The 13,647-nt window shown below is 41.5% G+C and overlaps 1 protein-coding gene across 1 annotated transcript in view; it reads right to left on the bottom strand.

Annotated features, from left to right (window-relative positions):
* Positions 1-13,647, bottom strand: part of ANO4 (anoctamin 4) — a 424,034-nt gene that overhangs the window by 214,199 nt on the left and 196,188 nt on the right. The window contains exon 4 of the mRNA XM_043441305.1: positions 12,319-12,510. Coding sequence (XP_043297240.1) covers positions 12,319-12,510 — 192 coding nt within the window. The remainder of the gene's footprint in view (positions 1-12,318; positions 12,511-13,647) is intronic.

The following is a 13,647-nucleotide window of genomic DNA, read 5'->3' as shown; positions in this document are numbered from 1 at the left end:
CCCACTCCAGTACTCTTGCCTGGAAAATCCCATTGACAGAGGAGCCTGATAGGTTACAGTCCATGGGGTCACAAAAAGTCAGACACGACTGAGCAACTTCACTCACTCACTCACTCACATATGTTCTATGTTTTCACTCAAGTAGCTAAACAAGGTTAAAGGAAAACACACAACTATGGTAACTAGTCCTAGTTTAGTTTTGTGACCATGAACCTCAAATAGCCTTTTAGTGTGGGCTGGCAACCATATTCCACTGTCTACACCATCATACCACCCTCTCAATCCATCTCACTCCTTCCTCATTCTCAGCTATGACCTTCCTTCCCAGATTCCAGATAAAACTGAAACAGGGGAAAGTGAAAGTGGAAATGAAGTTGCTCAGTCGTGTCCGACTCTTTGCGACCCCCTGGACTGTAGCCCGCCAGGCTCCTCCGTCCATGGGATTTTCCAGGCAATAGTACTGGACCGGGCTGCCATTTCCTTCCCCAGGGGATCTTCCCAACCCAGGGATCGAATCCAGGTCTCCTGCATCGCAGACAGGTGCTTTACCATCTAAGCCACCAGGGAAGCCCTGAAACAGGGGGAAAGAACTTCTCAGACCCTCCTCACATTCCAGCATCCACACACTCTCCCGTCCCATTTGTTATCACAGATAAACGCTGCCTGATTCTATTGTGCGAACAGCTCTCATTTCCCTCACTGCTGCTCACATCACAAATTCCCCCATCTCCCCAGTGCCATGAATGATCCACGGGAGATTGCTATTTTGAAAAGAAACTCTTTCGACCTCACTTCTCCCCCAGCTGCTGCCCTATTTCCTCATGATCCTTCACAGCAAAACTACTTTTAAAAAGCTGTATATATTCTCAGTATCCAATTCATATGTTTCCACTCTCTATGAAACCTACTTTAATCAGGGTTTCATCCCCACCACTTCACCAATTGCTCTTCTCAAAATCACCATCCATTTCCACTTTACTGAAATCAGAGGCCAATTCTCATTCCTCATCTTACTTTACTTTCAGCAAGATTTAACCTTGATAATCACTCCTATCTTCGTGTAAGACTTTCTTAATTTCCAAGACACATAATTTCTAGTTTATCTCCAGCCTTGCTGGCCAGCTTTCTTTTTCTTTCTCTGTCTTCTTTGCTGGTGGTTCATGTTGAGAGCTTTTCTATTGGGGTGCAACAGATTTCAGCCCTTAATCCTGTCCCCCTTCTCCATCTGGTCATCTCTTTTCCTACCAAGGCTTTAAACCCCAGTCTCTCAAACTCCAACTATGTTAATCCCACCATCCATGTGGTCTCTTCAGTTTCCCACAGACTTTTGATTTTGACCCCACTTCTGCCCTCAAATCCTAAATTCTGCTTCCCCTTCAGCTTTCTCCATATCAGTTGATACCAATCCCATTTACTCAGGTCAAAAACCATAAAGTTGTACTTCGCTCTCCTTTCTCTCTTATTCCACATTTAACCCATTGAAATTCTGTTGGTCCAACTTTAAAATACATCCAGTATCCAAATTCTCACCACCACTTCTGCTCCCCTTAGTAACAGCCATCACGTCTTGACTGGGTTGTTAATGGCGGCCTCCTATCTGACCTTCCCGCATTTACCCTACACCCCTGTAATCTATTCTCAAATAACAGCCAAAGTGATCCTGTTAAAAATATGTCCATTTACAGGATTCTTCTGTTCACAACCCTTCTAAGAGCTCCCATTTCACAGAGGGGTCCAAGTCCTTACACGCTCTGCAAGGCCCTGCTCCATCTGACCCCACTGAGCTGATGTGTGCGTCTCAGTCCAGGCTCAGGGGTCCAGTGCTTTTCCTCAGACTGCCAGACCCACTCCTGTCCTAGGGCCTGTCCGCTGGCTACCCCTGGGCTGGAATGAACCTGCCTATCGACATGGCTCTTGTGCCTTCTAGCCCTTGATGACACATCTTCTCCACAATGTGCCCTACACCTTGAGGACCACCTGATTACAACTGCAACATGCAACCCCACCACCTGCTACCCCTCCTTTTTCTTTTATCCATAATATTTATCTTCTTCCTAAACACTACTTACCACGTTTAGATATCGTCTATCTCCCCTGTATAGTATGTAAACTCTCTAAGAGCAGGGATCTCTGTTTCATTCACTCTCAGTACCTAAAGAGTGCCTGGCAACCAAACTGACCCTCAATAAGACATTTGCTGAAAGGTTGATAGAGCAATTAGAAACCGATTGTGTCAATTATACTTTTAAAAAGCCAGGAAAAAATTTAAGGAACTCTATAGTCATAATCTGAAAACCAGCTAATGAAGGGTCAGTTCAGTTCTACCCTAAAAATTATTTATTGGAGATACAAAAATAAATATTGAAGAATCCATGACTTTAAAGATCTTATGGTGGAGAGATAGACCATTTCAAAATATTCAAGATTATGGAACAAAATCAGGGTATCCTAGAGAGACCAGAATGAGCAAGGGTGGAGAGACATGACTCAGCATCATGTGTCTGGAGAGCTGAAAGAAAGTAAGTCTGATCAGACCTCAAGGTCTGGTTGATGTGCCAACTTGGCTAGACTAGAGTTCCTAGTTTTCGGTGAACACCAATCCAAGATGCTGCTGTGAAGGTGATTTAAAGTCCATCAACAGTTACCTTCAAATAAGGGAGATTATCCCACAGTGAGGGAGGGGTGCTCATTCAATCAGGCAAAAGGTCTTAAAAGCAGAGCTGAGGCTTTCCTAGAGAAGAAATTGTACCTGTGGACAGCAGCCTCTGCCGTGCTCATGGCTTCCAGTCTGCCCTTCCTAACAGCCTGTCCTATGGATTTCAGACCTGCTTAGACAGCCCTCATAATCATGTAAGTCGATTTTTAGTAAAACTCTAAAGTTTTCTGGCTCTGCTTTTCTGGTTGAACCTTGGCTGATACATTAGAGTGTAAAGTTTAAGACAGAAAGGTGGGGGGAGGAGCCAAGATGGCAGAGGACTAGGATGGGGAGACTACTTTCTCCCCTACAAATTCATTGAAAGAACAACTGAACGCAGAGCAAACTTCACAAAACAACTTCTGATCACTAGTTGAGGACATCAGGCGCCCAGAAAAGCAGCCCATTGTCTTCTAAAGGAGATAGGACAAAATATAAAAGATAAAAAGAGAGACAAAAGAGCTAGGGATGGAGACCTGTTCCAGGAAGGGCGTCTTAATAGAGGAAGTTTCCAAACACCAGGAAACCCTCGCACTGGCGGGTCTGGGGGAAGTTTTCAAATCTTGGAGGGCAACCTAACTGGGAGGAAAAATAAATAAAACCCACAGATTACGTGCCTAAAAGCAACTCCCAGCAGAAAAGTACCCCAGACGCCCACATCCGCCACCAGCAAGTGGGGGCAGAAGGAAGAGGAGCGGGCAGCATTGCTTAGGGTAAGGACCGGGCCTGAGTGCCCTGAGGGCAATCGGAGGGAGCTTTTGTGAGTTACCAACTTAAACTGTGGGATAGCAAGAGAGAGAGAGAAAATTAACCGGCCTGAACACACTGCCAGCCATTCGCAGAACAAAGCGACCAAGCAAGTCCAGAGGAGCTAGCTGGCTGCAGACCGGCCCAGCCCCGCCGGAGGCAGGAGGCACGGGGGAGGGGAAAGGGGCAAACTCAGCGCAAAGACAGCATCGCCTACCACACTGCAAACAGGCCTCCAGTTTCTAACCAAAGACTTCCTGAGATTCTGGATGGTCGACATCCGCTGGGGGGGTCGACATCCGCTGGGAGGGTCGCGGCTAAACACTAGGCACACGCACCCGACCGGCGCGGGCAGAAACTGAGGCTGGGGCCGCGGAGGGGAGAAGGTGCACCACACCCGGGGAGAGTGCGCCCGTCAAGCTCCTGGCTGCCTGAGCTGCTCGGCCGGGGAAGGCACAAAATGCAGGCGCAACCGAGTCCGCACTTTTGTGGAACACCGGAGGGCTGGAACCGCGCGCAGCGCAGGGCACACTCCATGTAGAGCAGCCGGGAGCCTGAGCAGCGTAGACGGGGAAAGCAGCGCCCCTCCCTCCCCGCAGCGCGAGGGAACCAGCGAACCTGAACAAGAGACCACCTCCGCCCGCCTGTGTCAGGGCAGAAATTAGCCACTGAAGAGACCGGCAAACAGAAGCCAAATAAACTAAGGGAACCGCGTCAGAAGGGACCGGTGCAACAGATTAAAATCCCTATAGATAACACCGACTACATGGGAAGGGGCCTGTAGATATCGAGAAGTGTAAGCTGGAACGAGGAGCTATCTGAAACTGAGCCGAACCCACACTGACCGCAACAGCATCAGAGAAATTCCTAGACATATTTTTACCTTTTTTTCCCCCTTTTTTATCTTTTATTTTCTTTTAAAATCCCTATTACTCCCCAATTACTCCTTAACTTTCATTTTCATATATTTTTATGATTTTTTTAATTACGAAAAAGATTTTTTTGTTTTATTTTTTCTTTTTCTCTTATTTTCTTTTAAAGTCCTCTATTACTCCTCTACTACTCCTTAACTGTCATTTTCATTTCACTATAACCTTGAAAAAAAAAAAGAGAAGCCCTATTTTTAAACCAAACTTCATATATATCTCTAAAATATTTTGTGTTTTTGTTTTTGTTTCCAATATTGTATTTTTAAGAGTCTAACCTCTACTCTAGATTTTTAATCTTTGTTTTTCAGTATGTGATATAAATTTTGGACATATAAGAATCCAATATTCAGTTCCCATTCTTATTCAGGAGTGTGTTGATTACTCTCTCCCACCCTTGACTCTCTGTTTTCTACCTCAGAACACCTCTATTTCTTCCTTTCCCCTTCTCTTCCCAATCCAATTCTGTGAATCTTTGTGGGTGTCTGGGCTACGGAGAACACTCTGGGAACAGAGAACTGCGTAGATCTGTCTCTCTCCTCTTGAGTCCCCCTTTTTCTCCTCCTGCCCATCTGTGTGTCCTTCCTCCCTCTCCTCTTCTTCATGTAACTCTGTGAACCTCTCTGGGTGTCCCTCACGGTGGAGAATCTTTTCACCATTAACCTAGAAGTTTTATTATCAGTGCTGTATAGTTGGAGAAGTCTTGAGACTACTGGAAGAATAAAACTGAAATCCAGAGGCAGGAGACTTAAGCCCAAAACCTGAGAACACCAGAAAACTCCTGACTACATGGAACTTTAAGTAATAAGAGACCATCCAAAAGCCTCCTTACCTACACTGAAACCAACCACCACCCAAAAGCCAGCAAGTTTCAGAGCAAAACATACCATGCAAATTCTCCAGCAATGCAGGAACATAGCCCTGAGCGTCAACATACAGGCTGCCCAAAGTCACACCAAACACATAGACCCATCTCAAAACTCATCACTGGGCACTCCATTGCAGAGAGAAGAAATCCAGTTCCACGCACCAGAACACCGACACAAGCTTCCCTAACCAGGAAACCTTGACAAGTCAGCCGTCCAACCCCACCCACTGGGTGAAACCTCCACAATAAAAAGGAATCACAGACCTCCAGAATACAGAAAGTCCACTCCAGACACAGCAATCTAAACAAGATGAAAAGGCAGAGAAATACCCAACAGGTAAAGGAACATGAAAAATGCCCACCAAGTCAAACAAAAGAGGAGGAGATAGGGAATCTATCTGAAAAAGAATTTAGAATAATGATAATAAAAATTATCCAAAATCTTGAAAACAAAATGGAGTTACAGATAAATAGCCTGGAGACAAAGATTGAAAAGATACAAGAATTGTTTAATAAAGACCTAGAAGAAATAAAAAAGAGTCAATTAAAAATGAAAAATGCAATGAATGAGATCAAAAACACTTTGGAGGGAACCAAGAGTAGAATAACGGAGGCAGAAGATAGGATAAGTGAGGTAGAAGATAAAATGGTAGAAATAAATGAAGCAGAGAGGAAAAAAAAAAAAGAATCAAAAGAAATGAGGACAACTTCAGGGACCTCTGGGACAATGTGAAACGCCCCAACATTCGAATCATAGGAGTCCCAGAAGAAGAAGACAAAAAGAAAGGCCATGAGAAAATGCTTGAGGAGATAATAGCTGAAAACTTCCCTAAAATGGGGAAGGAAATAGCCACCCAAGTCCAAGAAACCCAGAGAGTCCCAAACAGGATAAACCCAAGGCGAAACACCCCAAGACACATATTAATCAAATTAACAAAGATCAAACACAAAGAACAAATATTAAAATCAGCAAGGGAGAAACAACAAATAACACACAAAGGATTCCCATAAGGATAACAGCTGATCTATCAATAGAAACCCTCCAGGCCAGAAGGGAATGGCAGGACATACTCAAAGTAATGAAAGAGAATAACCTACAACCGAGATTATTGTACCCAGCAAGGATCTCATTCAGATATGAAGGAGAATTCAAAAGCTTTACAGACAAGCAAAAGCTGAGAGAATTCAGCACCACCAAACCAACTCTTCAACAAATGCTAAAGGATCTTCTCTAGACAGGAAACGCAGAAAGTTTATATAAACGTGAACCCAAAACAACAACAAAGTAAATGGCAATGGAACCATACCTATCAATAATTACCTTAAATGTAAATGGGTTGAATGCCCCAACCAAAAGACAAAGACTGGCTGAATGGATACAAAAACAAGACCTCTATATATGCTGTCTACAAGAGACCCACCTCAAAACAAGGGACACATACAGGCTAAAAGTGAAGGGCTGGAAAAAAATATTTCATGCAAATGGAGAACAAAAGAAAGCAGGAGTCACAATACTCATATCAGATAAAATAGACTTTCAAATAAAGGCTGTGAAAAGAGACAAAGAAGGACACTACATAATGATCAAAGGATCAATCCAAGAAGAAGATATAACTATTATAAATATATATGTACCCAACATAGGAGCACCGCAATATGTAAGGCAAATGCTAACGAGTATGAAAGAGGAAATTAATAGTAACACAATAATAGTGGGAGACTTTAATACCCCACTCACAACTATGGATAGATCAACTAAACAGAAAATTAACAAGGAAACACAAACTTTATATGACACAATGGACCAGCTAGACCTAACTGATATCTATAGGACATTTCACCCCAAAACAATCAACTTCACCTTTTTCTCAAGTGCACACGGAACCTTCTCCAGAATAGATCACATCCTGGGCCATAAATCTAGTCTTGGTAAATTCAAAAAAATTGAAATCATTCCAGCCATCTTTTCTGACCACAGTGCAGTAAGATTAGATCTCAATTACAGGAAAAAAATTGTTAAAAATTCAAACATATGGAGGCTAAATAACACGCTTCTGAATAACCAACAAATCATAGAAGAAATCAAAAAAGAAATCAAAATATGCATAGAAATGAATGAAAATGAAAACACAACAACCCAAAACCTATGGGACACTGTAAAAGCAGTGCTAAGGGGAAGTTTCATAGCGTTACAGGCTTACCTCAAGAAACAAGGAAAAAGTCAAATAAATAACCTAACTCTACACCTAAAGCAACTAGAAAAGGAAGAAATGAAGAACCCCAGGATTAGTAGAAGGAAAGAAATCTTAAAAATTAGGGCAGAAATAAATGCAAAAGAAACTAAAGAGACCATAGCAAAAATCAACATAGCTAAAAGCTGGTATTTTGAAAAAATAAACAAAATTGACAAACCATTAGCAAGACTCATCAAGAAACAAAGAGAGAAGAACCAAATTAACAAAATTAGAAATGAAAATGGAGAGATCACAACAGACAACACTGAAATACAAAGGATCATAAGAGACTACTACCAGCAGCTCTATGCCAATAAAATGGACAACTTGGAAGAACTGGACAAATTCTTAGAAAAGTATAACTTTCCAAAACTGAACCAGGAAGAAATAGAAAATCTTAACAGATGCATCACAAGCAAGGAAATCGAAACTGTAATCAGAAACCTTCCAGCAAACAAAAGCCCAGGACCAGATGGCTTCACAGCTGAATACTAAGAAAAATTTAGAGAAGAGCTAACACCTATCTTACTCAAACTCTTCCAGAAAATTTCAGAAGAAGGTAAACTTCCAAACTCATTCTATGAGGCCACCATCACCCTAATTCCAAAACCAGACAAAGATGCCACAAAAAACCAAAACTACAGGCCAATATCACTGATGAATATAAATGCAAAAATCCTTAACAAAATTCTAGCAAACAGAATCCAACAACATATTTAAAATATCATACACCATGACCAAATGGGCTTTATCCCAGGAATGCAAGGACTCTTTAATATCCGCAAATCAATCAATGTAATACACCACATTAACAAATTGAAAGATAAAAACCATATGATTATCTCAATAGATGCAGAGAAATCCTTTGACAAAATTCAACATCCTTTTATGATTAAAACTCTCCAGAAAGCAGGAATAGAAGGAACATACCTCAACATAATAAAAGCTATATATGACAAACCCACAGCAAGCATTACCCTCAATGGTGAAAAACTGAAAGCATTTCCCCTAAAATCAAGAACAAGACAAGGGTGCCCACTCTCACCATTACTATTCAACATAGTTTTGGAAGTTTTGGCCACAGCAATCAGAGCAGAAAAAGAAGTAAAAGGAATCCAGATAGGAAAAGAAGAATTGAAACTCTTGCTGTTTGCAGATGACATGATCCTCTACATAGAAAACCCTAAAGACTCTACCAGAAAATTACTAGAGCTAATCAACGAATATAGTAAAGTCACAGGATATAAAATTAACACACAGAAATCCCTTGCATTCCTATACACTAACAATGAGAAAACAGAAAGAGAAATTAAGGAAACAAGATCAGTCACCATTACAACAGAAAGAATAAAATACTTAGGAGTATATCTACCTAAAGAAACAAAAGACCTATACAAAGAAAACTATATAACACTGATGAAAGAAATCAAAGAAGACACAAACAGATGGAGAAACATACCGTGTTCATGGATTGGAAGAATCAATATTGTCAAAATGGCTATACTATCCCAAAGCAATCTATAGATTCAATGCAATCCTTATCAAGCTACCAATGGTATTTTTCACAGAACTAGAACAAATAATTTCACAATTTATATGGAAATACAAAAAACCTCGAATAGCCAAAGTAATCTTGAGAAAGAAGAATGGAACTGGAGGAATCAACCTGCCTGACTTCAGACTATACTACAAAGCCACAGTCATCAAGACAGTATGGTACTGGCACAAAGACAGAAATATAGATCAATGGAACAGAATAGAAAGTCCAGAGATAAATCCACGAACCTATGGACACCTTATCTTTGACAAAGGAGGCAAGGATATACAATGGAAAAAAGACAACCTCTTTAACAAGTGGTGCTGGGAAAACTGGTCAACCACTTGTAAAAGAATGAAACTAGAACACCTTCTAACACCATACACAAAAATAAACTCAAAATGGATTAAAGATCTAAATGTAAGACCAGAAACTATAAAACTCCTAGAGGAGAACATAGGCAAAACACTCTCTGACATAAATCACAGCAGGATCCTCTATGACCCACCTCCCAGAATATTGGAAATAAAAGCAAAAATAAACAAATGGGACCTAATGAAACTTAAAAGCTTTTGCACAGCAAAGGAAACTATAAGCAAGGTGAAAAGACAGCTCTCAGATTGGGAGAAAATAACAGCAAACGAAGCATAGACAAAGGATTAATCTCAAAAATATAGAAGCAACTCCTGCAGCTCAATTCCAGAAAAATAAATGACCCAATCAAAAAATGGGCTAAAAATCTAAACAGACATTTCTCCAAAGAAGACATACAGATGGCTAACAAACACATGAAAAGATGCTCAACATCCCTCATTATCAGAGAAATGCAAATCAAAACCACAATGAGGTACCATTACACGCCAGTCAGGATGGCTGCTATCCAAAAGTCTACAAGCAATAAATGCTGGAGAGGGTGTGGAGAAAAGGGAACCCTCTTACACTGTTGGTGGGAATGCAAACTAGTACAGCCACTATGGAGAACAGTGTGGAGATTTCTTAAAAAACTGGAAATAGAACTGCCATATGACCCAGCAATCCCACTTCTGGGCATACACACTGAGGAAACCAGATCTGAAAGAGACACGTGCACCCCAATGTTCATTGCAGCACTGTTTATAATAGCCAGGACATGGAAGCAACCTAGATGCCCATCAGCAGATGAATGGATAAGGAAGCTGTGGTACATATACACCATGGAATATTACTCAGCCATTAAAAAGAATTCATTTGAATCAGTTCTAATGAGATGGATGAAACTGGAGCCCATTATACAGAGTGAAGTAAGCCAGAAAGATAAAGAACATTACAGTATACTAACACATATATATGGAATGTAGAAAGATGGTAATGATAACCCTATATGCAAAACAGAAAAAGAGACACAGATGTACAGAACAGACTTTTGGACTCTGTGGAAGAAGGTGAGGGTGAGATGTTTCGAGAGAACAGCATTGAAACATGTATATTATCTATGGTGAAACAGATCACCAGCCCAGGTTGGATGCATGAGACAAGTGTTTGGGCTTGGTGCACTGGGAAGACCCAGAGGGATCGGGTGGAGAGGGAGGTGGGAGGGGGGATCGGGATGGGGAATACATGTAAATTCATGGCTGATTCATGTCAATGTATGACAAAACCCACTACAATATTATACAGTAATTAGCCTCCAACTAATAAAAATAAATGGAAAAAAAAAGACAGAAAGGAGCAAAAAAGGATGGGAAGCACTAGGGCCTGGATTATGGTGGGCATTTGTTCCTAACATACTAAGAGGGTTGGCCTTTACCCTGGAATGAGTAGGACAAGCAAGATGAATGGCATGGTCACGGGTGAAGATGAGTCATTCTGCATTTGGTGTGAAGCATGTACTGTGACAAGAGGCAAGAAGACAAGAGAGATGCTAGAGGCTGGGAAACCATAAGAGTTACCTGTGAGAGAAGTGATGGGAGAATGGAGAAAGCAGGTCACCATGGAAGTCAGGGAATATGCTTTGGGAAGAAGTGGTGGTCCACTCTGGTTGGGTGCATCAGAAGAGTCTGCCACCCACCAAACTGTGGTGAAAGTGGGTCAATAAGAAGAGCCATGATGGTGTGGATGAGGCAGAAACCAGGCTGCACTGGGTTGACAAGTGCTAGGAAGCCGAGCCAACAAAGGTAGGTCACCCTTTCAGAAATCTGGCTTTGGAGGGACCAGAAGTGGCGGAAGTGAGAAAAGGTTGCAGTGTCAAATGAAGATGATTAAAATGAGAAGCTTCAGCTGTCTTCACAAACTGAGGGGAACGATCAAGGTCCAAGAGAGGAGGGGTGGTCAAGGCCACTGGTGAAGGACACAGGTGAAAGCTCAGTCAGGACAGTGGGAAGACCGTCACCTCCTGACAACCAGAGGAGAGAAGTGAAGGATGGGCGTAGACAGAGATATATTTGGAGATGCAGGGACCTGTAGTCTCAGGCCCAGTGGCCTGTGGGTTTCTTAATGAGGGTAGGAAGCCAGGGTATCAGCTGAGAGAAAGAAGATGACATGGCAAGAGAAGGCAACGACTTCAGCTGAGGCTGGCTGGCCACCTGAAGCACATTACACACAGGAGTCAGGACTGGGGGAGACTTAAAATGCATGACCTTGGAATTTCCTCACAATGTGCTATTTCCATGAGTCAGAAATAGTGTTCACTTGTTTTTCCTCAGTTTTCAAAACAAAGCCTGGCATATAGCAGGCACTGAAGAAATGTGTTGAATGAATGAATGAATACTTAAATGAGCCTTTCACCCAAATACTTGAGGTTGTGAATACCAACTTTGATATAGACTCATTTTATCATTTTTAAGAGATCACAGGTACTTCCCAGGGCCTTGAAAATTCACATGACTCTAGTTGTCTCCCTTCACCTGAGAAAGAAACATGGACGAGTCAAGCCACATAACTGAGGCTTCAAAGTGGGCATTTTCACCATGACATTTCCCCTGGGCTGAATTAGAGCAGAATATCAAGAAACTGGCCAAATCTCTGTCTTGTTTTATTCTACAGTAACCTTTTCTGAACTGAGCAAGTCTATTCAGTGGAATTTTCATTTAGATTCTACCACAGTAAGTGGAATGTTGCCTTAACCTTTTCTGATACCTCAAGCCCTCTTCCCTCCTGTTGGTCCTGGGGACATTTACCACTGATGGAAGTGAAAAGAAGGGGGAAAAAAACCCAAGACTCTTTTAAAAAGTAAGCTTAACTGGAAGCGTGGTAGAATTAGATGACAAAAATATAGCACAGGCAGTCAGGTTGCTGCTAACCCAGGTCCCTGTTGACCCTTCCCCATGCATTACCTGGGTGGAAGACTCTGGTTCTCCCATTAGTGACTCCAGAAGAGCTCGTCTCCATTTTTACTGACCTTCTGCCTGGTGGAAGTGAGGAATGCCTGACCACGGGCAGGCGGCGTGACCCTGGGCGGCTTGCCACACTTCGCCGTTGGTGGATTTGCAAACGCTTTTCAGCCCCATGAATAGATAAACTTAAACCTGGAATGAGAAATAGCACCGTGATATCAAAGAAGTCGGTTCAGAATAGCTAAAACACCAAATTATTTTCTGGCATAAAATCCAGAAAGCATTCAGTAACTGTTTCACATTCTTAAGGGATGGTAGTAATACTAAAATTATGGTAGTGACTGATTTTCACATCACATAAATAACTGAATGTTGTTTCAGTCAAAAATGGACATCATCAGTTATTGTGACAAGAGTTTTATACACAGATCCAATAAAGTTAAATATTAGAATTATTCCCGAGTCCTAAAAAACATGCATATAATTGCCATGCTGTTGTCAGGGGCAATGAGGATTAGAAATTGTTGTGATATCTGGAATTTCAATAAAAATCAAAGAATTTTTTCAAAGCATTCATGTATAAGTCAGAATACAGACTGAACTCAGATTTATACCTCTGATAACCTTAGAATGATATACATATTTAGAGCTATTTTATCTGGGAAATTTTCAGACACACTAAAAGTCAAAGGAATAGTATGATGGACCCCATGCACATACCATCCAGTTTCAACAAATAAAGATCTTTCCAAAAGGCTGAGAAAACTTTCCAATCTTCACCTATTTCACTCCCTTTGTTGTTGGTTTGCTTTTTAGGTGCCAGAGTAGTTTGAAACAAATCCCAGACTTCATGTCAATTTCATCAAGAATAATACTGGATTACATTAATTTACATCAATTATATTGATATGGATTATGTCTGCTGATACATATAAACTATATTTTAAAATTCTGAGCAATCTGGGATATAACAGAGGTATGCAGAGTTATTTTTAAATTTCTCCAAGGAGGAGAGGAGGATATAACCTGGGCCAATTTGTAAATTCTAATGAATTTTAAGAAAGGATGACTCAAATCAGAATGAGGTTTAGTCAGCCAAGGGAAAAACAATAACAATGTGGAAAAAAAAATTGCACAAAACATGTAAGGGAGACAAACCTGGGCAGTGCCCATCCAGGCAACAGCCCCAAAGTTCAAGATTTCCAAGTGCACAGGTAGACAGCACCGACACACACATTTTCTCTCCTTTATCCACTTCACTGCCCTCACTCTGACAATGCTCACAGACAAACTTCAGATTAGGATTTGGCTTCCAGGGCAGGGAGACAG

The sequence above is a fragment of the Cervus canadensis genome, chromosome 21, assembly GCF_019320065.1.
Source record: "Cervus canadensis isolate Bull #8, Minnesota chromosome 21, ASM1932006v1, whole genome shotgun sequence".
In the NCBI taxonomy this organism is placed as follows: Eukaryota; Metazoa; Chordata; class Mammalia; order Artiodactyla; family Cervidae; genus Cervus; species Cervus canadensis.
The sequence above is the reverse complement of the archived record's forward strand: the minus strand, read 5'-3'. Positions and strand labels throughout refer to the sequence as shown.